This window comes from Nomascus leucogenys, chromosome 24 (genome assembly GCF_006542625.1).
Source record: "Nomascus leucogenys isolate Asia chromosome 24, Asia_NLE_v1, whole genome shotgun sequence".
NCBI classification, from domain to species: domain Eukaryota; kingdom Metazoa; phylum Chordata; class Mammalia; order Primates; family Hylobatidae; genus Nomascus; species Nomascus leucogenys.
Genome location: NC_044404.1, coordinates 10,680,798 through 10,707,324, shown reverse-complemented (window position 1 = coordinate 10,707,324; position 26,527 = coordinate 10,680,798). Strand labels below are relative to the sequence as shown.

The 26,527-nt window shown below is 51.9% G+C and overlaps 1 protein-coding gene across 3 annotated transcripts in view; it reads left to right on the top strand.

The window, feature by feature from the left end:
- Positions 1–26,527, top strand: part of CTNNBIP1 (catenin beta interacting protein 1) — a 62,506-nt gene that overhangs the window by 28,310 nt on the left and 7,669 nt on the right. For 2 of the 3 annotated variants that reach the window (XM_030805603.1, XM_030805602.1), the window contains exons 2-4: positions 4,246–4,330; positions 10,084–10,203; positions 10,924–11,014. In XM_030805603.1, the coding sequence (XP_030661463.1) occupies positions 10,108–10,203; positions 10,924–11,014 (187 nt within the window). In that variant the 5' untranslated portion in view covers positions 4,246–4,330; positions 10,084–10,107. Of the gene's footprint in view, positions 1–4,245; positions 4,331–7,872; positions 8,148–10,083; positions 10,204–10,923; positions 11,015–26,527 lie in introns of those variants that run through there. The other variant, XM_030805601.1, reaches the window with a different exon arrangement.

Below are 26,527 nucleotides of genomic sequence, written 5' to 3'. Positions count from 1 at the left end.
TGTGTTGTGTGGTTTCCTCAGCCACTCAGTCAACTCCTGGAATGCAGGCTCAGTGTCAAGGCCCCAGTTCTGTACCTTGTGCTCCCCAAGTCTGGTTCAGGGCTGTGTGTACCTAGAAAAGTTTTAGTAAATCCTTCTTGAGTCCATTTAGTGTCTACTTAAGGTTGTGGAACCCTTGGCAGTTTGAGAAGCATCTTGACCTTCTTTTTCTCATTCTGGACCAGCTGTATCATTTGCAGGGCTCAGTGCAAGCCCCCTTGTTCAGAAATTATTAAAAATTTCAAGGCTGGGGCCCAGCGTGGTGGCTCACGCCTATAATCCCAGCACTTTGGGAGACTGAGGTGGGCGGATCACCTGAGGTCAGGAGTTTGAAACTAGCCTGGCCAACATGGTGAAATCTGTCTCTACTTAAAATACAAAAAATAGCCGGGTGTGGTGGCGGGCACCTGTAATCCCAGCTACTCGGGAGGCTGAGGCAAGAGAATCGCTTGAACCTGGGAGGCGGAGGTTGCAGTGAGCTGAGATCGTGCCATTACACTCTAGCCTGGGCAATAAGAGCGAAACTCCATTCTCAAAAAAAAAAAAAAAAAAAGATTTCAAGGCTGGGTGTGGTGGCTCATGCCTGTAATGAGAGGCGGAGGTGGGAGAATTGCTTGAGCCCAGGAGTTCAAGACCACCCTGGACAACATAATGAGAACCTGTCGCTACAAAAAATATAAAAATTAGCCGGGTATGGTGGTGCGTGCCTGTGGTTCAGCCATGCAGGAGGCTGAGGTGGGTGGATTGCTTGAGCCAGGGAGTTCGAGGCTGCAGTGAGCCATGATTGCACCACTGTACTCCAGCTGGAGCAACAGAGCAAGACCCTCTCTCTCAAAAGAAAAAAAAAAAAAGAATTTCAAGACGGTGAGAGCAGAACAGTAAATCAAGCATGGGGCCCTCCTGAATGCAGGCCCTGTGTGACTGTCCAGGCCTCAGAACTGGGAAGCCAGCCCTAGTCTCACCTCCACTGAGGGAAGACGTGATAGAGGTCACGATCTATCTCCTTTCTACGGGTGGTGAAATGAAGTGCACAGAAGAGCAGTCACTGGCCTCGCGTTGCACAACCAATCAGTGACAGAGCAGAACTGAAAACTGAATCCAGTTATTGGAGCGTGCTTACTGTCTTACGTGGATGGCCCTGGGGTCCAGGGACTTTGAGCCTCAGTTTCTTCCTCTGTAAACTGGGAACATTGACCTGACTATAAAAATGACAAATATAGGGCCGGGCGCAGTGGCTCACGCTTGTAATCCCAGCACTTTGGGAGGCCGAAGCAGGCGGATCACGAGGTCAGGAGATCGAGACCACGGTGAAACCCCGTCTCTACTAAAAATACAAAAAATTAGCCGGGTGTGGTGGCGGGCGCCTACTGTAGTCCCAGCTACTCGGAGAGGCTGAGGCAGGAGAATGGTGTGAACCCGGGAGGCGGAGCTTGTAGTGAGCCGAGATTGCGCCACTGCACTCTAGCCTGGGCGACAGAGCGAGACTCCGTCTCAAAAAAAAAAAAAAAATGACAAATATAGGTGATTATTAAAACGTCAGGAAACAATAGATGCTGGCGAGGCTGTGGAGAAATAGGAACGCTTTCACACTGTTGGTAGTAGTGTGAATTAGTTCAACCACTGTGGAAGACAGTGTGGTGATTCCTCAAGGATATAGAACCAGAAATACCACCTGACCCAGCAATCCCATTACTGGGTATATACCCAAAGGATTATAAATCATTCCACTGTAAAGATACATGCACACTTATGTTTATTGCAGCACTATTTACAATAGCAAAGACTTGGAACCAACCCAAATGCCTATCAATGATAGACTGGATAAAGAAAACGTGGCACATATACACTGTGGAATACTATGCAGCCATAAAAAAGAATGAGATCGTGTCCTTTGCAGGGACATGGATGAAGCTGGAAGCCATCATTCTTAGCAAACTAACACAGGAACAGAAAACCAAACATCATATGTTCTCACTCATAAGTAGGAGTTGAACAATAAGAACACATGGACACAGGGAGGGGAACAACACACACCGGGGCCTGTTTGGGAGCTGGGGGCAAGGAGAGGGAGAGCATTAAGACAAATATTGAATGCATGTGAATCTTAATACCTAGGTGACGGGTTGATAGGTGCCACAAACCGCCATGGCACATGTGTACATACCTGTGTAACCTGCACGTTCTGCACTTGTATCCCGGAACTTAAAGTAAAAAATAAATAAATATATTTTTTTGAAATGGCAAATATGCTGCTGTTTGGTTAGCAAGAAATAAAAAATTAAATGACAAATAGAACAGCTGTCCGTGAATTCCTGGAGAGTCCCTATCCTTTGACCCCTTCCCTTGAAGTCAGGAATACAACGTTCCCCTCTGCTTCTTGGAAGGGTCTGAGCCCTGTAGACAGGAATGATAATTGGCTGTCATGGTAGTAGAAGAAATTAAAGCCCTTCAGAAGTAGAGGAAGGCTCTCTTTTCATCTCTTTTTGAAAGAATGTGGGGACTTAGGTGGAAAGTTCCCCAGGGTTCCTTGGTATTTTGGTGCTTTGATATCTAGAGGAATAAAAGAGCAATTAATTGCTATAAATGGCCTGTTCCCGTAGGGTTAGTCTGATGGTGGAGGGGGTGGCAGTGGTGGGTGACAGCTCTCCTATCCCAGGACCAGTGCTGGTTAAAGGGACACACAGAACAGAGAGTCAGAGGTTTACAGTGATGTCTGACTTTAGGGGAGGCTTTTGAAATCCTGCTTTCTCCGGAAAACATGTCTTCCTCAGCCCGTTGGGTCATCGAGCAACTTTCTTTTCAGAATTCATTGAGGACAGTGGGTTTCCAAGCTGTCATTGGTCCCGCACCTCTCTCAGAACCAGTTTCTCAAAGTGTCGTCTGGCAACCTTTCCCCCACTACAGGGCTGACAGCGGAGAGCCCTGTGGTAGAAGAGTGGGTAGTAAAAGTGGGTGTAAAAGCACCCACTTTTTTTTTTTTTTTGAGATGGAGTCTCACACTGTTCCCCAGGCTGGAGTGCAGTGGCGCGATGTCAGCTCACTGCAAGCTCTGCCTCCCAGGTTCAACCGATTCTCCTGCCTCAGCCTCCCAAGTAGCTGGGATTACAGGCACCCACCACCATGCCCAGCTAATTTTTTGTATTTTTAGTAGATACAGGGTTTCACTATGTTGGCCAGGCTGGTCTCAAACGCCTGACCTTGCGATCCACCCGTCTCGGCCTCCCAAAGTGCTGAGATTACGGGTGTGAGCCACCGCGCCTGGCAAAAGCACGCACCTTTTACAGAACATGTGGTTGTCTACTGCATAATATATAACCACAGACCTGTGCCCTCACCATTTATTGGGATGATTGATATGTGCGTTGGAGATGTGAGGCACTGGGTCTTGCACCCCAGCAGAGCAGGTGGTGCAGCTGGAGCGGGTGGGCAAGGCTCCCAGCGCCCCTCACAGCCTCCTGCTTCTCCTGTGTCTCCGCCCCCTCGGCAGTCCACTCTCTTGCTCCATTAACCTGTGCAGGTGACCTGAACGATGAGCTCTTGTGTGGGAGGCAGAAGAAAAGAAGGCAGTGTTCTGAGATTCCTGCCAGAGGTATACTGGGGGCACGTAGACATGTGGCTAGGCTGTAGGTCTGTGAACAAGCTGCGACTGTGCTTTTCGTGTGTTTCTAGCATGTGTCTGTGTTAGTTGATGTTTATGTACACAACTGCAGGTGTTCACCAAGCACACAGACACATATACATGCACTGAGCACAGAGGCTGCGGGTGCTGAGCTACCTGTGCCTTGCTTGTCATGCTAGATTTGGTAGGTGGGGCATTCTCTTGTGCAGGTGCGGGACTTGGCCATCAACTGTCCTGGAGTGATGCATTCTGGTCCACAGTGTCTCTGAACACAGCGTCTCAATTAGACTTGGTGACTAAGCCAAGGGGAGCAGGGTGTGTGGTGTTGAGCGGACTGACCTGCTTCGGCCGGAAATGCCAGGCCAGCCGAGCTGCCATCAGCACCTTATTTATCCCAGAGGTGTGGGTGCGGGTTTCCTGGCTTGCCAGACACACAGGTATTTCTGGACCGCGGCAGAGCCGGGCTCCACGAACTTCCCGCCAGTGGTTGTGCATCCTCAGCGTGGGGCGTGTGCTCCAGGCCCAGCCCTGGCAGCTGCCTGGGCCCTCCCGACTCCTCCCACAACCTGTGTTCTGTGTTTCTGCAGGGCGGCACCTTCCTACTTCTGCCCAGCCACAGCCCTCCCCTCACAGTTGAGCACCTGTTTGCCTGAAGTTAATTTCCAGAAGCAGGTAAGGCCCCCAGGGGAAGGACTCTGTAATGTGGCCATACAGTAGTGTGGGGTGGGGGGTGAGGAGTCCTCTTGGATGCCAGGCTCCAGGGCTGATTATGAAGTTAGCTCATCTGTTACCTTTCACTATGAGCCCTAATGATGCTCATTTCCCCAGATGTGTTGGTTCTTCTGGAGAATGTTAGGATGCTGCTGATTTCTTTTAGACGAAGACATGTACAGATTCTGGATAATATTTCATATAAGCTCTAGGAACCACCAGTTCTATGGCATTGTATTTTTTTGCAATGTAAACATCATGAAAATGTAAACTGTACATTTTTAAAGGTATTAGAATCTATCACAATGTGTTTTAAAATGGACAAAACAAAAGACGAGTGCAGGGGCTGGAGGCAGCTAGTGTGTCTGAAGGAGCAGCTTTGCTCCCTGGCCTTGCCTGAGCTTACTTGACATCTTCCTAGCAGGTGCAAGACCACACTGGGTATAAGTGAATATTCTAACATAGATAAATGTGGATGTTCAAGAGCATTAGCTTCCAGTTTAAAAATAAAAAAGGAGTGCAGGTGGCTGTGTTTGTATTCAGGGCCACTCGTGCCTGTCAAAGCGAGGCCAGCTTTCAAAGCTCTTTATTAGAATGGGTTGCATTTCCCAGACAGAGACCCATACAGGAAGCCACAGCCATCCAGCCTCCAACTGCCGCATGTAACTTTCAGCAGTCTTGTTCTCCAGGTCCCTCTTGCACTACCTCCTAATTCTTCTAAAGTGAGATCAACTGCTTAAAAGCTGGAGATTACATGGTGGTCGAGATTAGGTCCCTGCAAAGGCTGGGAAAGAGTGTGGCATCTGAGCCTGCCTCTTACAGATGCCCTTGGGTGTCTCCCCGAGAAGGTGGTGTGGCCTGTGGAGCCAAGGCCAGTTCTCCCATTGTGTGGACCTTTCACAGTGCTGGGGAGGCACTTCCTCACTATCCTTTCCTGACCAGCCAAACTTCCTTCAACAGAGAGGTAGCTCTGAACTGTGTGTGTGTGTGTAGCAGGAGTGTGTCTCTGTGTTTAAATTGAAGGTATGTACCTTAATGTCTTTTCATTGTGTTTGCCCCAATCAGATGTCATTTTCTGGGATGGCACCCACTTTTTGCAGAATGTGTGGTTGTCTACTACATAATAAATAACCATGGACCTGTTCCCTCCCCATTCATTTGGATAGTTAATAGTTGCCTGTTGTTTCTTTTCTGTTTTATTGTTTTTGTTTTTGTTTTTTGAAATGGAGTCTCACTCTGTCGCTCAGGTTGGAGTGCAGTAGTGTGATCTTGGCTCCAGGCAACTGCCGCCTCCCAGGTTCAAGTGATTCTCCTGCCTCCATCTCCGAGTAGCTGGGATTACAGGCGCCCACCACCTTGCCTAGCTAATTTTTTTGTATTTTTTATAGAGACTGGGTTTCACCATGTTGGCCAGGCTAGTCTCAAACTCTTAACCTCAGGTGATCCGCGTGCCTCGGCCTCCCAAAGTGCTGGGATTACAGGCATGAGCCACTGTGCCCGGCCTGTTTCTTTTCATTTTCCTTTTTTTGGCTCACCTCTGCCTTGGGCAGCTAACAGAAATTTTCTTAGGATTTGGAGTGGAAGTTGCCCCATTTTAGATGCTGGAATGTTTATGGGAATAGCCAAGAGACCATAATTGAAAACCATCATTGCTTTTGGTTCTCACATTCAAGGACTGGATGAATAATTAGTGTGTCTAATTTAGTTGCAGTTTTAGTTTATGTAATTTAAACATAGTTTAATGGAGACTAGTTTTTGATCCCTACAGGGGAAATAAGATTTCTTAACTGAAATGAATCTGATGCTTGTCAGAATTGTGATAAAAATATAATAGCACATTTGCTTGTATAGGCAACAGAGACATACTTTAATATACTCGTAGCACACCATGACTGAAATGTCTGTATTGTTTGGGTTGATTATGATTTATTCTCTCCAATTATGAGTTTGCTCCACACTGACACCCTTACTGCAGATGAGGAGAGAATTATGTAAGCCAGTCACGGTGTTTCTGTTTGGCTGGAATGGGAAGGGTGGGAACATGTGCTCCTGGCTGCATTTCTGCTCCAGATCCAGCCCTGAGTGTGCCCTCTTGTTAGGCAGCAGGACGGAATCAGCTCAAACTGAGCTGGAAGAATTCTCCATGACCACACTTTTTAGAAAAGACAAGTCAAGGGTCTTCTCTGTAGTGAGAAGAACTGTGTCTTCCAGGGAAGTGAGTTGAAGCAGGAGTAGCCTGGCTCCAAAATGCAGGCGCAGATGACACCGCAGGCCCACAGCTGGGCAGCCCAAGCCCTAGGAATCCCAGCGTCAGATGTCCCCAGGATGGCGAGGCTGCACCAGCCGGGAAGACGGGGCGGCACCTATCAGTGCAAGCTGTTCATAGAAGGCTTGTTGGACAGGGCAACATTCTGTAAAGCCGGCCCCATGGAGGCAGTCTGTGATGGAAGCAGTCTTTGATACGGAACTGACGCTTCTCTGGGAAGCACCTACTGTGTACCCAGACCACTGGCTCCTGGGTGGATGCAGTGGCAAAAACCAGACACCAGTCCTTACCTGGGCAGGGCTGGCTCTCTGAATGAATAAATAGATCTTGCCCTGGGACCCGGGGCTGGAGTGTGGTTTGTGATAGTACGATTGGAATAGGGAGAGCCAGAGCAGGAGTGATCTGCTTCCCACATTGGCTAAGCCGGGTGGTCTGGAGCCCTGGGAGAACCTGCTGGGATGGGGAGGAAGCAACGCTGGTGCTTTTGTGTGTGGCGACACCTAGTGGCCAGCTCCTTATATTTCACCCTGTCTCTCACCAGGAGAGAGCAAATGAAAACTAGCCCTTAGGCACAGGACAGAATTGGAAGGTTTTTACTCTTGGAAGCCCTAACTCCCTAGCTCAAAGGCTTTACGGAGCATTTCAGATGTTCTTTGGAGAACACAATAGCCCAAGGCCCACTACGTTGAAAGTGCGAGTCCTTTGGAAAAGCTAAATTGGGTTGTGGGAGACTGGGTTAGGTACTTGGTCTCTTAACCCAATGACATTTGGGCCTAGATGGGTGTGGATATTGCAGAGTGAGAGCTCAGACACTACAGGCTGTCTCACTATTCCATTTAGCCAAGCAGGCAGTATTTACTAAGTGCCTGCCAAGTGCTAGGCTCCTGGAGGACAGGGGTGAGCACAGCAGAGGGGGCCCTGGCCTTGCAGTAGGCAGTGGGGAGAGACAATAAGCAAGTTCTCCAACAGGGCACTTTCAGAAAATCAGGACAGGTGGGCATGGTGGCTCATGCCTGTTAATTCCAATATTTTGGGGGCCCAAGGCAGGAGGATTGCTTGAGGCCAGGAGTTTGAGACCAACCTGGCTGGGCAACATAGCAAGACCTCTACAAAAAAATTTAAAAGTGGCAGGGTGTTGTAGCATGCTCCTGTGGTCCCAGCTACTTAGGAGGCTGAGGCAGGGGGATCGCTTGAGCCCAGGAGTTTAGGGCTGCAGTGAGTTCTGAGCGTACCACTGTACTCCTGGGCACCAGAGCAACTGTCAGGGAAGGCTTCCCTAGGAAGGTGCCTTTACGCCAAGACAGAGGATGGAAAGAAGCCAGTTCCTGGCTGCGGGGACACCCAGTACGAAGGCTGCCAGAGGGAAAGAGCTTCTCAGCATGTTCTAGAAGAGACGAGTGCCAGGAAGGCAGAGCAAGGGGAAGAGGAAGAAGAGACAGGCTGGAGAGGGAGTCAGGGCTGACAGCGGAGCCCTCGCAGGGTCCTGGCAAGGATTGTGAAATGCATTCTCAGGTAGGTTTAAGCAGGGAGTGATGTCATCTGTTTTGGGGAGGATGAGGTGGGATGATCACTTGAGCCCAGGAGTTTGAGACCAGCCCGGGCAATATAGCAAGACTTTGTCTCTACAAAAAAAATTTTTTTAATTAGCCAAGCGTGGTGATATGCACCTATGGTCCTAGCTACTCAGGAGGCTAAGTTGGGAGGATTGCTAAAGCCCAGCAGGTTGAGGCTGCAGTGAGCTATGATTGCGCCACTACATTCCAGCCTGGGCGACGGAGACCTGTGTCAAATAATAATAATAATAAGGTAATTCTGGCTATTGTGTAAAGAAAAGGACAAGAAAGGAAGTAGGGGGATCATGAGGAGGTCACATAGTAACCCAGATCCAGGTGGCCACAGGGGAAGAGGTGGAGACCGCATCATCATCCACACCCAGGTTCGGGGTGCAAGGTCCGCCCCACGAGGCTGTGTGGAGTCCAGCTCCAGACTGGCAGTGCTCCACATCTAGGGAAGTGGAAGGAAGTGAGAATGGGTCAGTGCGAGGAGTGATACCCCAGAACAGAGCTTCCCTGCTCAGCTGCACAGGAAGTTATGGCCTTCCCCGTGCTGGGATGCACCCTGGCTCTGGGGAGTGGCTGGGGGTCCCTCTCATCAGAGACCATTCCTGAGGCAGTTTACTCCTCTTTCCTAGCTCCCAGTTATCACTTAGGCTGTGTTCTGAGCCCAGGAGGAGGTGGAAGGGGAGCAGACAGAGTAATAGAGTCTGGGCTGTAGGGGTTTAGCAGAAGTTGCTGCAAAGAGACCTGTGCCGCATCAAGCATGCAGCTGCTGTTAGCTTATTGTGTGCACTTTTAGGGTGAGGGCCCCATTAGCTTATGGGGAATGAGCAGTTGACAAGTACCTACAGGGAGGCTGCTGCCTGGGCTCTGGCACATTGCTGAGGCTGCCCTCTGCACAGAGAGCCACCCTGCCTGGGAAAGCCCGCTGGTCCAGGGTTTGCTGGTCCTGGAGGGATGGATGGTGTGAGGAGTGTTCTTAGCCTGCCAGCTTGGTTCCGTGGTTCTCCGAGCGCAGTTCCTTGGCACCAGGGCTGATACGGCTCCACCCCAGCAGCTGCTGCGTTATTTCTGACTCGTCCAGGAGTTACCAGTGTGTAACCCAAGCCCCTCCATACCCAGCTTCCTCTCCTTCAGCTCCTCCTGGAGGGAGGGGGCTCTGGACTTCTCTCCTGGGGACTTTCTACAGGTTAGGTCCCTGCTGCATGTAGACACACTGCTGGCCTTCCCAGCTGCCTGCAGGAGCTACCCTCTGATGGGGGGTGGGTTTGTGAGGGCTGAGGTAGCAAGCCCTGCAACCCTGGGCCAGTGTCTTTCCATCGAGGGACCCCTTGGATCCCAGCCCAGGAGCCACAACCCTGGCCTCTTAAACTTGTCAGGGGCTTTTGCTGAGGGAGCTGTCTCAGTGTTTGGGGGCTGGGCACTGATCTCACGGTTTCTTGAGCCAAAGGCCCTAACCAGCTGCCTCTGATCCCATCACTTTTTTGCCCCTTGTGGAAGTTCTTCTGAAAACCTGGGACATTTGGGGCTTCAGGCACCACGTGTCTTGTGGCTTGTAGCAGGAGCTTTGCTCTGGGGTGATTGGCAGGTAGAAACAACCAGCAGTCCAGGTCATCTCAGTTTCCCTGGACCCAGCAGCTCCATGCACAGAGGCAGCAGGCAGGCCAGCCCCTGCAGCACCTGCTGGAGAACAGAGCTGCTCAGTCCAGCCTGCTGGGACCAGCATGGGTGAGAGAGGAACCCAGCACCTCACCACCTGCCCCATGCTCCCAGAAGGGAGACTGCGGGTGGAAAGCGGCTCCTGGGAGGAGTGAGGGTCACTAGCAGGTGTCATTGTCCCAGTACGTCACATCCTGATCTCTTCCCTTTTGATGCTGTTGCTTGCTCTGCAGGAGTCCCCAGAGCCGGGCAGGGGGATGAACCGCGAGGGAGCTCCCGGAAAGAGTCCGGAGGAGATGTACATTCAGCAGAAGGTCCGAGTGCTGCTCATGCTGCGGAAGATGGGATCAAACGTGAGTGCCTGTGGGGTGTCAGGCAGTGGGCCCCCAGGGAGGGGCTCCCAGGGAGGGGCCCTGCTGGGCTGTTGGAGGGTGGAGCCACTGCAGCTGCCTCCTGTGGAGCCATGGGCTGAGGAGGGGCTGCTGGGCCTGTGGCTTGGCTCTAGGGCTGCTTCCGGCCCTCCAGGCACAGAGCCCAGCACGTCAAGTTCTGGGGACACTGCTGGGCAGTCTGCCCACCCCCATCCCGGGTTGGGGCCAGGCGGGTGAGGGTCTCAAGGCCCTGACCTTCCTTTTCTCCCCCTTGCAACCCCGAAAGTCTTCTCTCCCATGGGGGCAGCTCAGGGACAACTTGTCAGGACAGGAGCTGAGGGGGCAGCAGGCATGCGTGTGCAGGGATATTTCTCAAAAAGAGTGGAAGGACATGGAATTGCCCCTCAGCCTTCTGGGCAGGACCTGTGTCTTCCACTGGCCCTATACTAGAACAGACCTTAATCTCAGATTCAGTCTGAGTGGCAAAGCCTTTGGATCCCTGGACCAAGTTTAAGGAGGGTGGGAGTGGGGTGTGCTGGCCCTGAAAGCAAAGGGGTCAAATCTCAGAAACAGAGGCCCGAGAAGCAAAGGAGGAGGCACCACCCAGGGACCAAGCAGGCCTAGGCGGTGCCTCTAGGGGTGCAGGTGCCTTTTAGGGAACAGGTGCATGCTGCCCTTCACCACAGCTCTCTCACCCTGCAGCTGACAGCCAGCGAGGAGGAGTTCCTGCGCACCTATGCAGGGGTGGTCAACAGCCAGCTCAGCCAGCTGCCTCCGCACTCCATCGACCAGGGTGAGTCGGCAGCAGAGGGGCTGGGGCAGTGGCACAAGTCCCAGGGGCACCGACTTGTGATTCCCTTAGAAAGCGTAGCTCCAGCCCTCTTTGATGGGTGATCCATGAGACCCAGGGCCGACTAGGAGGGGCTATAGCTCCCCCAACCCACAGAGCTGAGCCAGGGAACCTCCGGAGCGTCCCACCTGATCCCATCTCCCTCCTCAGGTGGGAGCCAAAGACTCTACTAGACAAATGGCAGGATCCCTTTCTGAGGCCTGGAAGAGGCAGGAAATGGAGATGTCTGGGGGCCCTCATAACTGCAGAGACTGATTGTTTCATTTCTTTAACCTTTGGCCTGACCCCTATCCACCCAGCACCCTGTCCAGGAGAAACTGCCCTTGTGTGCTAGGACAATGCCATCACTGTTGTCCAGAGCACAGACCACACATTGTAGCTGGTGTGGTCCTGGCTGTGGCCAGGAGGAATGCCCCAAAGGCCTGATGTCTCGTGCGCCTGAGGGAGTTCTATCTTTTTGGAGTGACCTCAACCAGTTAGCATGGTAACAGGCAGGATGTGTTTGTTGTGTAGTAGGCACCGTCGCTTCATTCTATTGTAGGTAGCTACTATTTGTATTATTAACACTTTCACTTAACAGGCAAGGAAACTGGGATTTGGGAGCAGTAAGTCACTCGGTCATGCAACCAGGTGGTTACTGGGGAGTCCCGGGATGTACACCTGTGGCTGAGGAGCGCTTCACTGTCTGCCATCTTGCCCATAACCCACATGGCTACTGCCATCTTGCCCATAACCCACATGCTACTGGACAGCTCCATGTCCCTTGGCTGCTTAGCAAGGTTCTTCTCTAGAAGGCTTATCATGACACGGAGGCCCAGTATTCTTACCAGCATCTCCATAGAGTCCTTTCCTTTTATTCTCTTTATGCTTTGTTGGAATGATTGACCATGAAATATTGCAATCCGTGGCATGTTCAGACACGAGCAGGCCCCCGAAAGCAGAGTGCTGACCCAGCTTTTGCTGTGCTTTGAGGCTGGCATGCGGGGCCTGACCTAGATCACCAGCCAGCCCTTGTTCTCCTGGATGTCTTAGGGCTCTGCCCTGGCACCGGGGCCTGTTCCCAAGCGCGGATGCTGGGTGTGACCTGGCTTGTGCACCCAACTCAGCAGAAACTTTCCAGGCAGTGGCTCAGGCAGTTCCCTGGGACAGCAGCTCACCACGCACAGCCTTCCTGGGTGTGTCTGCCCAGGTGTGCCTCCTGGATCATGAGGCAGCCTGTTCTGTGTGGCATCAGCTCCCACCCCGTCCTGGGATCTCTTGGGTGAGGTCTCTTCTCTTCCAGGGCTAATCTGCGTTTCTAGCATGGCACCCTCTACCCTGGCTTCTGACTTAGTCAACCTGAAACCTTCAGGCTTCTGAGTCCCTGGGAACTCACCTTCCTTCCCACTTAGTCTTGGTCACTGAGTTAACCTGAATTTGAGCTGGGATGGTAAGAAATCCTTCAGTTGAATACTCTTGGGAAAAAAATCAAAATAAGAGACATCAAAATGTAGGACCATATGTCAGTATAAAAAGCAGCAACGGGCTGGGTGCGGTGGCTCACGCCTGTAATCCCAGCATTTTGGGAGGCCAAGGTGGGTGGGTTGCCTGAAGTCAGGAGTTCTAGACCAGCCCGGCCAATGTGGCAAAACCCCGTCTCTACTAAAAGTAACAAAAATTAGCTGGGCGTGATAGCATGCACATGTAATCCCAGCTACTTGGGAGGCTTAGGCAGGAGAATCGCTTGAACTCGGGAGGCAGAGGCTGCAGTGAGCCGAGATCTCACCGCTGCACTCCGGCCTGGGCAACAGAGCAAGACTCTGTCTCAAAAAAAAAAAAAAAAAAAAAGCCAGCAACAACACACATACACACAAGTTGTATATGTGCATAGAAAAAAAAGCCGGTGGCTGGGTGCAGTGGCTCACGTCTGTAATCCCAGCACTTTGAGAGGCCATGGCAAGAGGATTGCTTGAGCCCAGGAGCTCAAGACCAGCCTGGGCAACATAGGGAGACCCTGTCTCTACAAAAAATACAAAAACTAGCTAGCTGTGGTGGCACGCATCTGTAGTCCTAGCTACTAGGGAGGCCGAAGTGAGAGGATCGCTTGAGCCTAGGAGGTTGAGGCTGCAGTGTGCCACGATCACACCACTGCACCCCAGCCTGGGCAACAGAGGGAGACTGTCTCATAAATTTAAAAAATTTTTAAAAGACAAAGAAGCTGGTGGAATATATACCAGGCTGTCAAAAATTTTGTTTTGACAGGGGGTGCTGGGCATGGTGGCTCATGCCTGTAGTCCCAGCACTTTGGGAGGCCAAGGTGGGCAGATCACCTGAGGCCAGGAGTTCGAGACCAGCCTGGCCAACATGGCAACACCCTGTCTCTACTAAAAATACAAAAATAAGCCAGGCATGGTGGCGAGTGCCTGTAGTCCCAGCTACCCAGCTACTTGGGAGATTAAGGCAGGAGAACCGCTTGCACCCGGGAGGCGGAGCTTGTAGTGAGCCAAGATCACGCCACTTTACTCCAGCGTGGGCAACAGAGCTAGACTCCGTCTCAAAATAATAATAATAATAATAATTATTAGGGGATAGGACTATATAAGAAACTTTAACTTTCCAAGTCACACATTTTTGTAAAACTAATATTTTAACATTGTATATTTGTTTCTTTGTCATGAGGGAAAGTTAAAAAAAAATTTTTAGAAGAACTCTTTATCTTGCCTAGCTGAACCCACAGTTGAGAATAAGAATGAGCTCTGCCAAGTTGTTGAGGAAGGTCAGTGACCCCACTTAGCTGTTGACCTTGCCCTGAAACTGTTGAGCAGTAGGAGCAAGGCAGCAGCTGTGACCAACTGTGTGGGCCGTGGAGTCCAGGCTCTTCTGGGTGGGTGGTGTCCACAGCTACTTCTTTCTCTGGGGAGGGGTCTCCTGGAGCTGAAGCTGGAGCCAGGGAAGACCCCAGGGAATCGTTGGGGAATAGGTGGTGGGAGTCACTCCCCTGCTGCTGGGGCGCCCTGTGGACTGCCCCTACCTCCATAAAGATACCTCTGACTTGGCTGCCGGGGCCTGAGCCACACAGGAGACCTGAGCTGCAGGAGGTTCTGAGAATTCTGTGGACTGGGAGTGGAGAGGGAAGGGGTCAGCCATGTCTGGAAGAGTTTCATAATACTTATTTTCTTTGCGAGCCTAATGACACCACAAACAAACACAACAACAATAACAACAGAACTGCAGTCAGCCCAGTCCCATTGTGGTCTTATCCATGTGAGGGCAGGACCCTGCATATGCCTGCACCATGTGGGCAAATGGATCTCTGTTAAAATCCCACCTGCCCACCTTCTCCATCTCAGAGCCAATCTCAGCTGATGCTGCAAGGTCCTGCTGTCAGAGGCTCAGACACTGCTTAGGTGGCAGAAGCCCTGGATTGTTGTCTCCAGGGACTGGGGCAGGATGCAGGGGCCGGAGCAGGGTGCAGGGACTGCCTCAATGAACCCCAAAGGCCTGGAGCCTGCGGGTAATGGCCTGGCGTGCACCTCCTGCCCACTAGGTGGCGCTGTCTCTCAGCAAATGCTCCAGGCTGCTTTAAGTGTTCCCTGAGGCAGAGGAGACTCCAGCTCCCCCGGACTCCCCTAACAGGGGGTCTGAGGCAGACTCTCCAACGGACAGCACCCGACCTTGGTCCTGAGGGTCTGGCCGACACCTTTAGCCCTGCACATGCTTCCCCTCCAGGGCTGGAGGGGTCTGGTACCTGGGGCACTGCTCCCTTACTTGAGGCCCAGGGAGGGGGCCGTGGTTACCCCTTTACCCCTTACCCTTCGATTCTTTCCTCAGTCACATTTGTTGAGTATCTGTGGGGAGCCAGGAAGGTGCTGGAGACCCTGGGGTGGGGGCCTCCCCTTAAGGGCTCACCAGGTGGTTCCAGCAGAGGCCCCAGTGGCTCCCCAGTTCCCAGCCTGCCTGGCCTCTGCTGGGCTGAGACCACCAATGACAGCCTCCTTTCCCTCCCTTTTCCTTCATGTCACCCCTCACTGGCTGTTTCCCACTCCCTTCCCTCAATCACGCTGGCATCCTCCAGGGTTGCCCCCTCTCTTCTCCCTGTCCCACACGCACTGCTGTGACCTCAACAGAAAGCATGGACAGCTGACTGTTGGCCAGCATCCCATGCCAACACCACAGCCGCCCATGCCCAGCTGACGTAGATTTTCCACCTGTGCTCTGCCCTGACCAATGCCCAGCAAGTACACAGCGCCCGAGGACTCAGCCTCGACTCCTCTCTTCCTCAGGAACCTAATTGGTTACTGAGTCCATCCTAAGGCTCCTTGGACCTGCTTCATTCTCTCCCTCTCATTTCCAGCCCCCTTTTGGACTGAGCCCATATTCACTCTTGTCTCACCGCTTCAGATCACTCCTATCTGGCATCTCGACTTCTCATCTTGCCCCCTCAGGTCTGCCCTCTACCCCCACAGCTGGAGAGACTTTTGGAGGCTTAGAGTGACATTAGTGGGTCTCTACTCAACTTTTTTTTTTTTTTTTTTTTTTTTTTTTGAGAAGGAGTTTTGCTCTGTCGCCCAGGCTGGAGTGCAGTGGTGTGATCTCGGCCCACTGCAGCCCCCGCCTTCCCAGTTCAAGCAATTCTCCTGCCTCAGCCTCCCAAGTAGCTGGGGTTACAGGCCCCCACCACCACACCCAGCTAATTAGAGACGGGGTTTCACCATGTTGCCCGGGCTGGTCTCAAACTCCTGACTTCAGGTGATCCACACACCTTGGCCTCCCAAAGTGCTGGGATTACAGGCGGGAGCCACCATGCCCAGCCTCCACCCAACTTAAAATCATTCAGTGGCTCCTCGCTGCCTTGAGGATAAAATCCAGCCCCTTTAGCTTGGTGAGCAAGACCTGACGTCACACTGTAAAGGGCCATAGTGAATGGCCACGTTCGTGCCTTTCTGCCACTGCATTTGCCTCTTGGCTGCCAGGAACCAGCCTTCACCCTGACCTTGCTCCCCTGCCCCCTGCAGCCTGGGCCAGGCCCTCCTGTCACATGTGCATGCACCTCGGCTATGCTACACCCACACTGTCTCCTAATCCATCTATTGACCAGGCTCTGAGCTCCTTGAGCTTGGAACTGTGACTTCCATCTTATTATTTGTCATGTTTGGACAAATACATGAACTGGGTTCTAGTCTCCAAGGGTGTCTAAGCAGACCTGGCAACCAGAGGGACTTGGCTTTGAACCAGAGGAAGTCAGCACTTCTCAGGAAGGTTGCCCTGCTGGGAAGGGGCAGCTGCAGGAATGGGGAGGGCCAGAGCTTCCCGACGCAGGCCCTGTGGAGTGCTGAGTCCAGGCCTCTCTCATGGCCAGTGTCGCTCCCTCTAATGCGTAGTGATTTTTTTCCCCACTTATAGAATTGTGCATAGTCATTGTAAAAAACTGGGGAAAGGGAGAAAGAGCAGAAAAGTTTGAAACATTGAATCCTACTGCGTAGCTGTAATCACCCTTACCCTTTGTTAAGTTTCCTGTCATCCTTTCACAAACATGCATACATCTGTAGCACAAGGCTGGGACCATAAACATTTTAATACCCGTTTTTTGTTTGTTTGTTTTGGTTTGGTTTTTTTTGAGACAGAGTCTCGCTGTCACCCAGGCTGGAGTGCAGTGGCACAATCTCGGCTCACTGCAAACTCCGCCTCCCGGGTTCGCGCCATTCTCCTCCTTCACCCTCCCGAGTAGCTGGGACTACAGGCGCCCGCCACCACGCCCGGCTAATTTTTGGTAATTTTTAGTAGAGACGGGGTTTCACCTTGTTAGCCAGGATGGCCTCAATCTGTCGATCTCCTGACCTCATGATCCGCCCGCCTCGGCCTCCCAAAGTGCTGGGATTACAGGCATGAGCCACCGTGCCCAGCCTTAATACCCATTTTTAACATCCATTTTTTACTTATGATAATTTTACTGTGTTCTTAAATAATTTCCAATAAAACTTTTTTTTTTTCGAGACGGAGTCTCACTGTCGCCCAGGCTGGAGTGCAGTGGTGCTATCTTGGCTCACTGCAACCTCCGCCTCACAGGTTCAAGCAATTCTCTTGTCTCAGCCTCCCAAGTAGCTGGGATTACAGGCGCATGCTACCATGCCCAGCTAATTTTTGTATATTTAGTAGGGATGGGGTTTCACCATGTTGGCCAGACTTGTCTCAAACTCTTGACCTCACGTGATCTGCCCACCTTGGCCTCCCAAGGTTCTGGGATTATAGGCATGAGCCACTGCGCCCAGCCCGGCCACATGCTTTTTTAAGCAGGACAGTGTTTACTTGAGGAACAGGTATGATTTGGGCAGTTAGGTATTTCAGAAAGGGGCAGAACAAATGGGGAACACTGCTGCATTTTTAGCCTGGGCCCTCCACCTATAGGTGCCTTCCAATGTGCTGGTTCTCTGAGAGCTCCAGGTCTCTTCTTGCCTCAGCGCTGCACTGGGGTGGTGCCCAGCAAGTACAGTTCCAGGTCTCTGATGGCGCTTTGCAAAGGCCACCCATGGCCAGTCACCCGCAGAACTGTCATCCTCCCACAGTGCCTCAGAATAGGCCCTTGTCCAGCCAGGCGTGGTGGCTCACACCTGTAATCTCAGCACTTTGGGAGGCCGGGGCGGGCAGATCATGAGGTCTGGAGATTGAGACCATCCTGGCTAACATGGTGAAACTCCGTCTCTACTAAAAATACAAAAAATCAGCCCGGTGTGGTGGGGGGCGCCTGTAGTCCCAGCTACTCGGGAGGCTAAGGCAGGAGAATGGCGTGAACCCGGGAGGCGGAGCTTACAGTGAGCCGAGATCGTGCCACTGCACTCCAGCCTGGGCGACAGGGCGAGACTCCGCCTAAAAAAAAAAAAAAAGAATAGGCCCTTGTCAAGGTGTTGCTGAGAGGGACCCCGCCTAGACTTGCCTCATTTTGTCAAGGAAGCTCCTTGTTTTTTCTCTGCCTGGGGGCCTTCTGGGGCCATGCCCTGGTCTGCTGCCACCCTTCTTGTCTCTGGGAGCTGTGTGCTGGCATGGGGGCTCCCAGGCCTGTTCCTGCCTCCACCTGATCACACTCTTTCTCCAAGACACTTTCCAGGGAAGGTTCCCCCAGCTGCGGCCAGCCAGGCTTTCCCCTTTGGAAGCTGAGGCTGCTGGTTCAGGGTCTGCTGCCAGAGAGCCTAAACTAGGTCAGTTGGCTTGAGGGTTACACTGGGAACCTTGTTAAAATATCTGTGGTCACGGGTTGATCAGCAGAAACCAGGCTGTGAGGAAACGGCCTCTCCTTTCATAGCATGGCATGAGGGAGGCAGCTCTCTGCTCACCAACCCCCTTGACCCCCTCAGTGGCCCTGCCCTATTAGGGGTGGTGGCATAATCTCCATGTTACAGCTCAGTGTGGAAAGTTCTTCCTGGAATCCCCCATAACAGCCTTTCAGCCTCTGTTCTTTCACTTGCTTCACGAAGCCCTCGTTGACCCCTTCCAAGTCAGCATGTGCCCTGGAGCTCCATGCCAGTCTTACCACCTTACGTTGGGAGCCCCTCGGGGCCAGGGTCTGTGCCGTGTTCACCATCACACATGAGTCCCCCCGTCCTGCCTCTGGTGCAGTGTAGGTGTCTGCTGGATGGATGCCTGGACTGCGCCTTCCAGGGCCAGGCTGCTGGAGCAGCTCCTCCCTGGGGGCAGCCGGCTGGGCCCCTCCTTTGCACCCGCCCGGTGCCGCGCGGGTGATCTGCTGGGGTTTCTGGGTCCCCTGTCTCCCCACGTGTGGCTTGGAGGCTTCTCCCAGAGGCTCCAGGCAGTAACAGACTCTGCACTGAAATTATAGTCAGGCCCAGAGAGAATTCTAGTCTATGGGATGGGAAGCTAATCTTTGTTAACTTTAATCAACACTTACATGAGAATTACCTGTAACCTAATAACAAAATTAAACCAAAAATCACCTGTATATTGAATTGAACAGAAATCAGCCAGGAGGATTTGGTGTATAAGCTGTGTCACTGAAAAAGGGGGAAAAGAATCCCGAGAAAAGCGAGGAATGTGCTGAAGTGCAGGGCCAGCTGCTTACTCAGCACCTAGCTGCGGCTCCAGGGAGGGTCGCTTTGACCCCATCACCCCGCGTCATGGGTTCTGTTGTTTAGAACTGAGAACAGATGCCCGAATGGCCTCAGAGAAGTCCTTGTGCAACTCTACACTTCCCCCCTCAAGCCCTGGTAAGAGGCGGGCCCTGTCAGAGAGGGGCATTGAGGGCTACTCCATCCAACAGCTGGATGGTTCCACTCACATCAGCCCACAGTTGCTGTGTGCTAGGCATGGTGCCACCCCTCAGCACTGCCCATGAGCTCCTGGACCAGCAGAGCAGACTGGTGTGTGAACTAATGCGTAAAGAGCTTTGGGCTGAGGGAGGGGAGACCACCTAGGAAGCCACAGAGAAGAGGTGCTGTTTGCACAGGGCCTTGGAGAATGCATGTGGATGTGCGTGTAGAGAAACCGGTGGGAAGGATGCTACAGGATTCTCCTCCAGAATGCTGGGCAAGAAGGCATGACAGCTTGGGGTCGGGCGGAGGTCAGGGGACAGTCTGTAGCATTGAGCTCTCTGAGCATACTCTACACATTTGCACACCTCAATCACTGAGGGTACTTGTTAAAATGCAGACTCCCAGGCCCTGCCATAGCCCCAGAATGCCTGCCAGATGAGCCTGGGAATTTGCATTTTAAGCAAGCTCCCAAGGTGATTCAATTCTGATGCCCGCTAAAATTTGAGAATATGCCAGGATGGGGCAGGCACGGTGGCACATGCCTGTAATCCCAACATTTTGGGAGGCTGAGGCAGGAGATCATTTGAGTCCAGGAGTTTGCAAGCAGCCTGGGCAACATAATGAGACCCCACCTCTATTGAAGGTGTGTATATAAAAGAAAAAGAAAAAAAGAGAGAGAATATGTCAGGGTTTTAAGTGAAGACCTGGTCATCTCCGCCCCTTCTTGGCAATCAAAGCTCCCTGGTCTATGAGAGCTTATATTTTGGGGAACCAAGGAATTTGAATACAGGGAATGAACACCTTGCCTGGGAAGACATATCACAAAGGTCATGTATGTGTCAGGCTCAGCAGGGTGGGAGGGTGGGAACAGGGCAAGATGGATTTGGGGGGGCACATCTGGGATCAGAACAGAGCAGGGATAACAGAGCCCCAAGGTGCGACCCTGCAGGATGTCATTTATGATGCTTTATGCTGTGGATGTTATCCTGTGGCTAGTGAGATTGGGGATAGATTCATCATGTTGTACAGATGAGTAAACTGAGGCTAGATGTGCAGGGACCTCCCCCTGGGATACACAGCTAGTCAGAGTCAGACCCAGGCTGGGTATCAGCTCCAGGGTCTTGGTACTGGGGTACCACAAGGGACCCCAAGCCTGGGAGGGCCTTTAGCTGCCTCCTGAGCTCTTGTTGGCTGTTCCAGGAGGCCTGATGTCTCTGCTGGGAGCTGGCTCAGCAGTTCGACGGCTCAGTGCACGTCCACGCAGCACTGGCTGCTGCAGCGCCACCGCCCAGCAGCCTCTGTGCCCGTGGTGGTTGTCAGCCTGAAGCCCAGGAGGCGCCCCTGAGCCTGGTGCTGCTTTGGCTGCTAAGACCCTGGTGGATCACTGGCCGCCATCCCCATAGCAACCTGAGTGTCATACTGTCTCTGGGTGAAAGCCATCCCCTGGGGACTTTGGGGCATCAGAGCTGAGATGTATAGAACACCCAGCTCATAGCCCCGAGCTGCTGAAAACAGCACATGCCACCAACGGGTCTTGGTTTGTCTGGGAGGAGGCCCGGTCTAGGGTGGTACCTGAGTTTTGTCCCCTTCAGAAATGCTTCCCTTTGGAGGAGCGTCTGGGTCCTGTTTTTCCAGGTAGCCTTTCCCTAGAGCTGGTAGTTCAGCCACTGCAGTTTTGGATAGCCAGGTAGCAGATGCTAGATGGTATTAATAGCAAAATTAATGAGCTCATGGGAGGAGGAAAAGGTACCACAACCAAAAACCATATGGTCAGAGAAGAGGATGAGACACAGAGTGGGCGTTGTCCTGGACACTTGGGAGCATGTGGTCGCATTCCCTCTCCAGCCTGGTCTGCCATGTGTGTCGAGGACGGGCCCTGGGCTTGCCAGGTGGCATTCCCTGGACATTTGTGAAGCATTTAGCCAAAGTTAGCTCCCTCTGCTGATGGTGACTCACAAAGGGAGTTCCCCGCATCAGCCATGAGAATTTGCAGACCCTGAAGATTTCAGGTTACATTTCTGAGTTTTCATGCCCTGCTTTTTTACCCTCTTTAGGAAGGAGTAAGGCTCCTGAGGAGTTCAGGAAGCTTCCAGGTACCTGACCCCAGAATGTCTGACACTGTCCTGGAAAGTTCTGGCCAGCAAGGAAGGGGGGTGGTGAGGATTTCAGTGGTCTTGCAGGATGATGTGGCAGAAGCTCCCTGTCCCCAGGGCACGTGGTTGTGGGGAGCTGGGCCTGGAAGAATCCTGGTTCTTTTTTTTTTTTTTTTTTTGAGAGATGAAGTCTTGCTCTGTTGCTCATGCCAGAATGCAGAATGCAGTAGTGTGATCTTGGCTCACTGCAACCTCTGCCTCCCAGGTTCAAGCAACTCTCCTGCCTCAGCTTCCCAAGTAGCTGGGACTACAGGCATATGCCACCACGCCCAGCTAATTTTTTTTTTTTTAGTAGAGACGGGGTTCCACCATGTTGGCCAGGCTGGTCTTGAACTCCTGACCTCAGGTGATCCACTGGCCTCAGCGTCTTAAAGTGCTGGGATTACAGGCATGAGCCACCACACCCAGCCTAGAATCCTGGTTCTGAATTGGGTGATGCAGGAGTGTCCATCTGTGACTGAAGTTCCCCTTTTTCTCCAGTGACCTTGTACAGGGCTGTGCCCTGCCTGGTCTGCAGAGCCTGCAGGGCCTACGGCCTTTGGGAGTTTAGGCAGGCTTTTTTGTACCCTCATCAATTTTGGAGGAAGGACTTGTGCTCAGGTCTGTTTTCTTTCTCCCTGGCCACCTCTGAGCACCTGTGCTGAGTTGGGCTTTGCAGGATCCTGGATCTGGAGAGGTTCCCCAGGGTAGGAGGTGAGCTTGTCCCTCCCACACCCAGATGCTTTGGTGAAATGAAGTCAGGACTGAGCCCTCCTCTTGGCTGTGAAAGCAGACCCCACCATGTTGGATAGTCCAGGGAGGCACCCTGGAGGTGGGAACAGGGTCTACAGATCAGGGTCACAGGCCTTTTTCTGCTACATTTCACCCATGTGGCCTGGGACTGGCCTGTTTCGAAGTTTGCAAATTAGGAGCTAGTGCAGCGCTAGGCTCCGCCGGGATTTCCCCAGCCAGGTCTGTGAAATGCCCTTGCTCCGTGGATTGGCCTTGGGGCTTTAGCATCTCCGTGTTCCTCTCTTTCATCCACTATTGCTGATCCAGCTGTAATCCTGCAGGGCCAATAGCAGCCTGCCCTGGCAGTTCAGGAAATGCATCGAGCTGCCCAGTATATTCAGGAAAGGACCTTTGAAAGACTTCAGCTTAAGAGTCTCAAATAGCAAGAGTGATTCTCAGCAGACTTTGGGAGTTGTCAGAGGCCCCCAGGATGCTTTTTCCAAAAGCCTGAGTGAGCCAGGCCAGGCCTAGGGTGAGTGTTGGTGGGAGCAGAGCTGGTTCCAGCATGCTGGTGGGAGTTCATCCTGAGCTCCCATTGTCTCTCTTCCGCCCCCGACTAGGGGCCAGCTTCCCTTTTCTAAGCTCCTGCATATTTGTCATTTTTTCTCCCCAGTCAATTGACTGGACTCCACTAAAGGGGCAAAGCTGGCATTGGGCATGGGATGGGAGGGCCTGCTGGATACCCTGCCCTGGTTTAGAAAGCTGCGCCCTCACCAGTGTCCTGGCCCTGGTTTCCAGGGCAGGTGAGCCAAGGGACTAGTGAGGTGTCTGGTAGGGCAGTAGGCAGAGATAAGGAGCAGGGCTCAGGGGAGATAGGAGTGGGGACCAGGTGGGGGCAGGGGGCCAGGGCCAGGGCTCTTCCCAGGTTGGCACTCTGGGTTCCATGTTGAATTATCTCCAAGGTGTCCCTGGGCTGCTTTGGTGGTGTTTTTAAGCCCTGGTTCTTAGTTCCATTCTGATGGAACTAAGATGCTAGGAGGCCAGATGAGCCTCAGTGCTCTGGGTGACTGGAGAGGTCCGTGGTTTCCTTTCTCCTTCTAGGGTGAAGGCATGGGCTTTGGAGTCTGGATCTGGGTCGTCTCTCTGCCTCTGATTCACTGAGTTGCTTTGTCTCTCTGAGTTTCAGGTTCCTCATCTGTAAAGATTCATCCTGTGTCCCAGGTACTTGCCCAGATACTGTGACTATGTCAGTGAACAAAACAAAGTCCCTGATCACATGAGATGTACGTTCCAGTGGGGAAAGGAAGGTCAGCTCAGTATAGAGCTCTGTGGGTAGCACTGAGGGTGCTGAAGACCTCATTCACCTGAAGGATTGAGACAAGGGCCATTTTAGAAGTTGTGTTCAGGGAGGGCCTCTATGAAGTGCAAGAACCATGAGATAAACTTGGAGAACAACATCAAGGCAACGGAAGCGGCAGGTGCAAAGGCCCTGGGGTGTAAGGACTTGTGCTTGAAGGACGGCCAGGGGCCCATGTAGCTGGCGCAGTGAGTGGTGAGAGGTGTGTTGTAAAGGGAGGCGAAGTGGCAGTCAGAGACCAGCGTGTGTGGGTCCTGCTGGCCACAGTGAGGAGGTGGGCGTTGGCCTTGAATATGATGAGCAGTCTTGCAGTAGAAGCTTCTGGAGGGTTTTGAGCAAAGGCATGGTAGGAGCTGACTTAGGTTTCTAACAACTTCCCCCTGGCTGTTATGTGGAGAATGGACCATCAGGGGCCAGCGAGAGGAGGTCAAGGCAAGCGGGGATTCAGGAGTCCACCCACCCCGGACCAGGGTGGTGGTGGCAGAAGTGGTGATGTATTTAGCATCTACCTTATAAGTAGAGAAGTAGAGTCAATGGGATTTGCTGATGCATTGTGTGTGGAGTTTATATATGACAGAGGAGTTGGGAAGACCCCAGGACTTCTGACCTGAGCAACAGGAGGATGGAGGTGCCATCAGCTGAGATGGGAAAGACTGTGGAGCAGGCTTGGCAGCTGCACCACCTGACCCTCCCACCAGCAGTGAATGGATGAGGGTTCCAATTGCTCCACAACCTGGCCAACACTTGTTCTCATCTGTCTTTTTGATTCTAGTAGATGTGAAATGGTTTATCATTATAGCTTTGGGTTTTTGTTGTTGTTGTTGTTTTTGAGACGGAATCTTGGTCTGTCGCCCATGCTGGAGTGCAATGGCGTGATCTCAGCTCACTGCAGCCTCCACCTCCTGGGTTCAAGAGATTCTCTTGCCTCAGCCTCCCAAGTAGCTGGGACTACAGGAGCGCACCACCACATCTGGCTAATGTTTGTATTTTTAGTAGAGATGGAGTTTCACCACGTTAGATAGGCTGGTCTCAAACTCCTGACCTCAGGTGATCTGCCTGCCTCGGCCTCCCAAAGTGCAGAGATTACAGGCGTGAGCCACTGTGCCTGGCCTTTTTTTTTTTTTTTTTTGAGACAGGGTCTCACTCTGTCACCGAGGCTGGAGTGCAGTGGCGCCATCTTGGCTCACTACAAGCTCTGCCTCCTGGGTTCACGCCATTCTCTTGCCTCAGCCTCCTGAGTACAACAGTCCCTCCCGGGATTACAGGTGCCCGCCACTACACCTGGCTAATTTTTTGTATTTGTAGTAGAGACAGGTTTCACCGTGTTATCCAGGATGGTCTTGATCTCCTGACCTTGTGATCTGCCCATCTTGGCCTCCCAAAGTGCTGGGATTACAGGCGTGAGCCACCGCACCCAGCCACCCATTTTTTTAAATTGGGGTTTTCTCCACTTTTTTATTATTGAGAGTTTTTTTGTTTTGCTTTGTTTTGTTTTGTTTTTGAGATGGCATCTCACTCTGTCACCCAGGCTGGAGTGCAGTGGCGTGATCTCAGTCAGCTCACCGCAACCTCTGCCTTCTGGGTTCAAGCGATTCTCCTGCCTCAACCTCCCGAGTAGCTGGGACTACAGGCATGTGTCACCACACCCTGCTAATTTTTTATTTTTAGTAGAGACTGGGTTTCACCATGTTGGCCAGGCTGGTCTCGAACTCCTGACCTCAGGTGATCCCCCATCTCGGCCTCTCAAAGTGCTGGAATTACAGGCATGAGCCACTGCACCCAGCCTATTACTGAGTTTTAAGAGTTCTTTATGGACTGGGCATGGTGGCTCATGCCTGTAATTCCAGCACTTTGAGAGGCCGAGATGGGGGATCACCCGAGGTCAGGAGTTTGAGACCAGCCTGGCCAACATAGTGAAACCCCGTCTCTACTAAAAATACAAAAATTAGCCGGGCATGGTAGCTGGCGCCTGTAATCCCAGGTACTCTGAAGGCTGAGGCAGGAGAATCTCTTCAATGCGGGAGGCGGAGGTTGCGGTGAGATTGAGATCATGCCTCTGCACTCCAGCCTGGGCGACAGAGTGAGACTCCCTCTCAAAAAAAAAAAAAAAAAAAAAAAGAATTTTTTATGTATTTTGCGTAACAGTCCCTTACCAGATATATGATTTGTCAATATTTTCTTTCATTCTGCGTGTTGTCTTTTCACATTCTCGATGGTTCTTTTGAAACAGAAAAGTTTTTAATCTTGATAAAGTTATCTTTATTTATTTTTTTCTTCTATTGCTTGTGCTTTAGATATCATAACTAAGAAACCATTTCCTGCCAGGTGTAGAGGCTCATTCCTGTAATCCCAGTACTTTACATGGCAGAGGCAAGAGAATGGCTTGAGCCCAGGAGTTCAAGACCAGCCTGGGCAACATAGGAAGACACCCCATCTGTCAAAACAATTTTTCTTTTATTTATTTATTTATTTTTTTTTTTTGAGACAGAGTCTCACTCTGTCGCCCAGACTAGAATGCAGTGGTGCGATCTCAGCTCACTGCAACCTCCAGCTCCTGGGTTCAAACAATTCTCGTGCCTCAGCTTCCCGAGTAGCTGGGACTACAGGCATGCGCCACCACGCCCAGCTAATTTTTTGATATTTTTAGTAGAGATGGGGTTTCACCATGTTGATCAGGCTGGTCTCAAACTCCTGACTTCAAGTGATCTGCCCACCTTGGCCAAAAAAAAATTAATTAGCTGGATGTAGCAGTGTGGGCCTGTGGTCCCAGCTCCTCAGGAGGCTGAGGTGAGAGAATCAATTGAGTCCAGAAGGTCAAGGCTGCTTTGAGTGCTGATTGTACCACTGCACTCTAGCCTGCGTGACAGAGCAAGACCCTGTCCAGAAGGAAAAAAAAAAAAAAAAAGGAAATCATTTCCTAACCCAAGGTCATGAAAATTTGTTTCTATATTTTCTTCCAAGATTTTTATAACTTTATCTCTTGCATTTAGGTCAT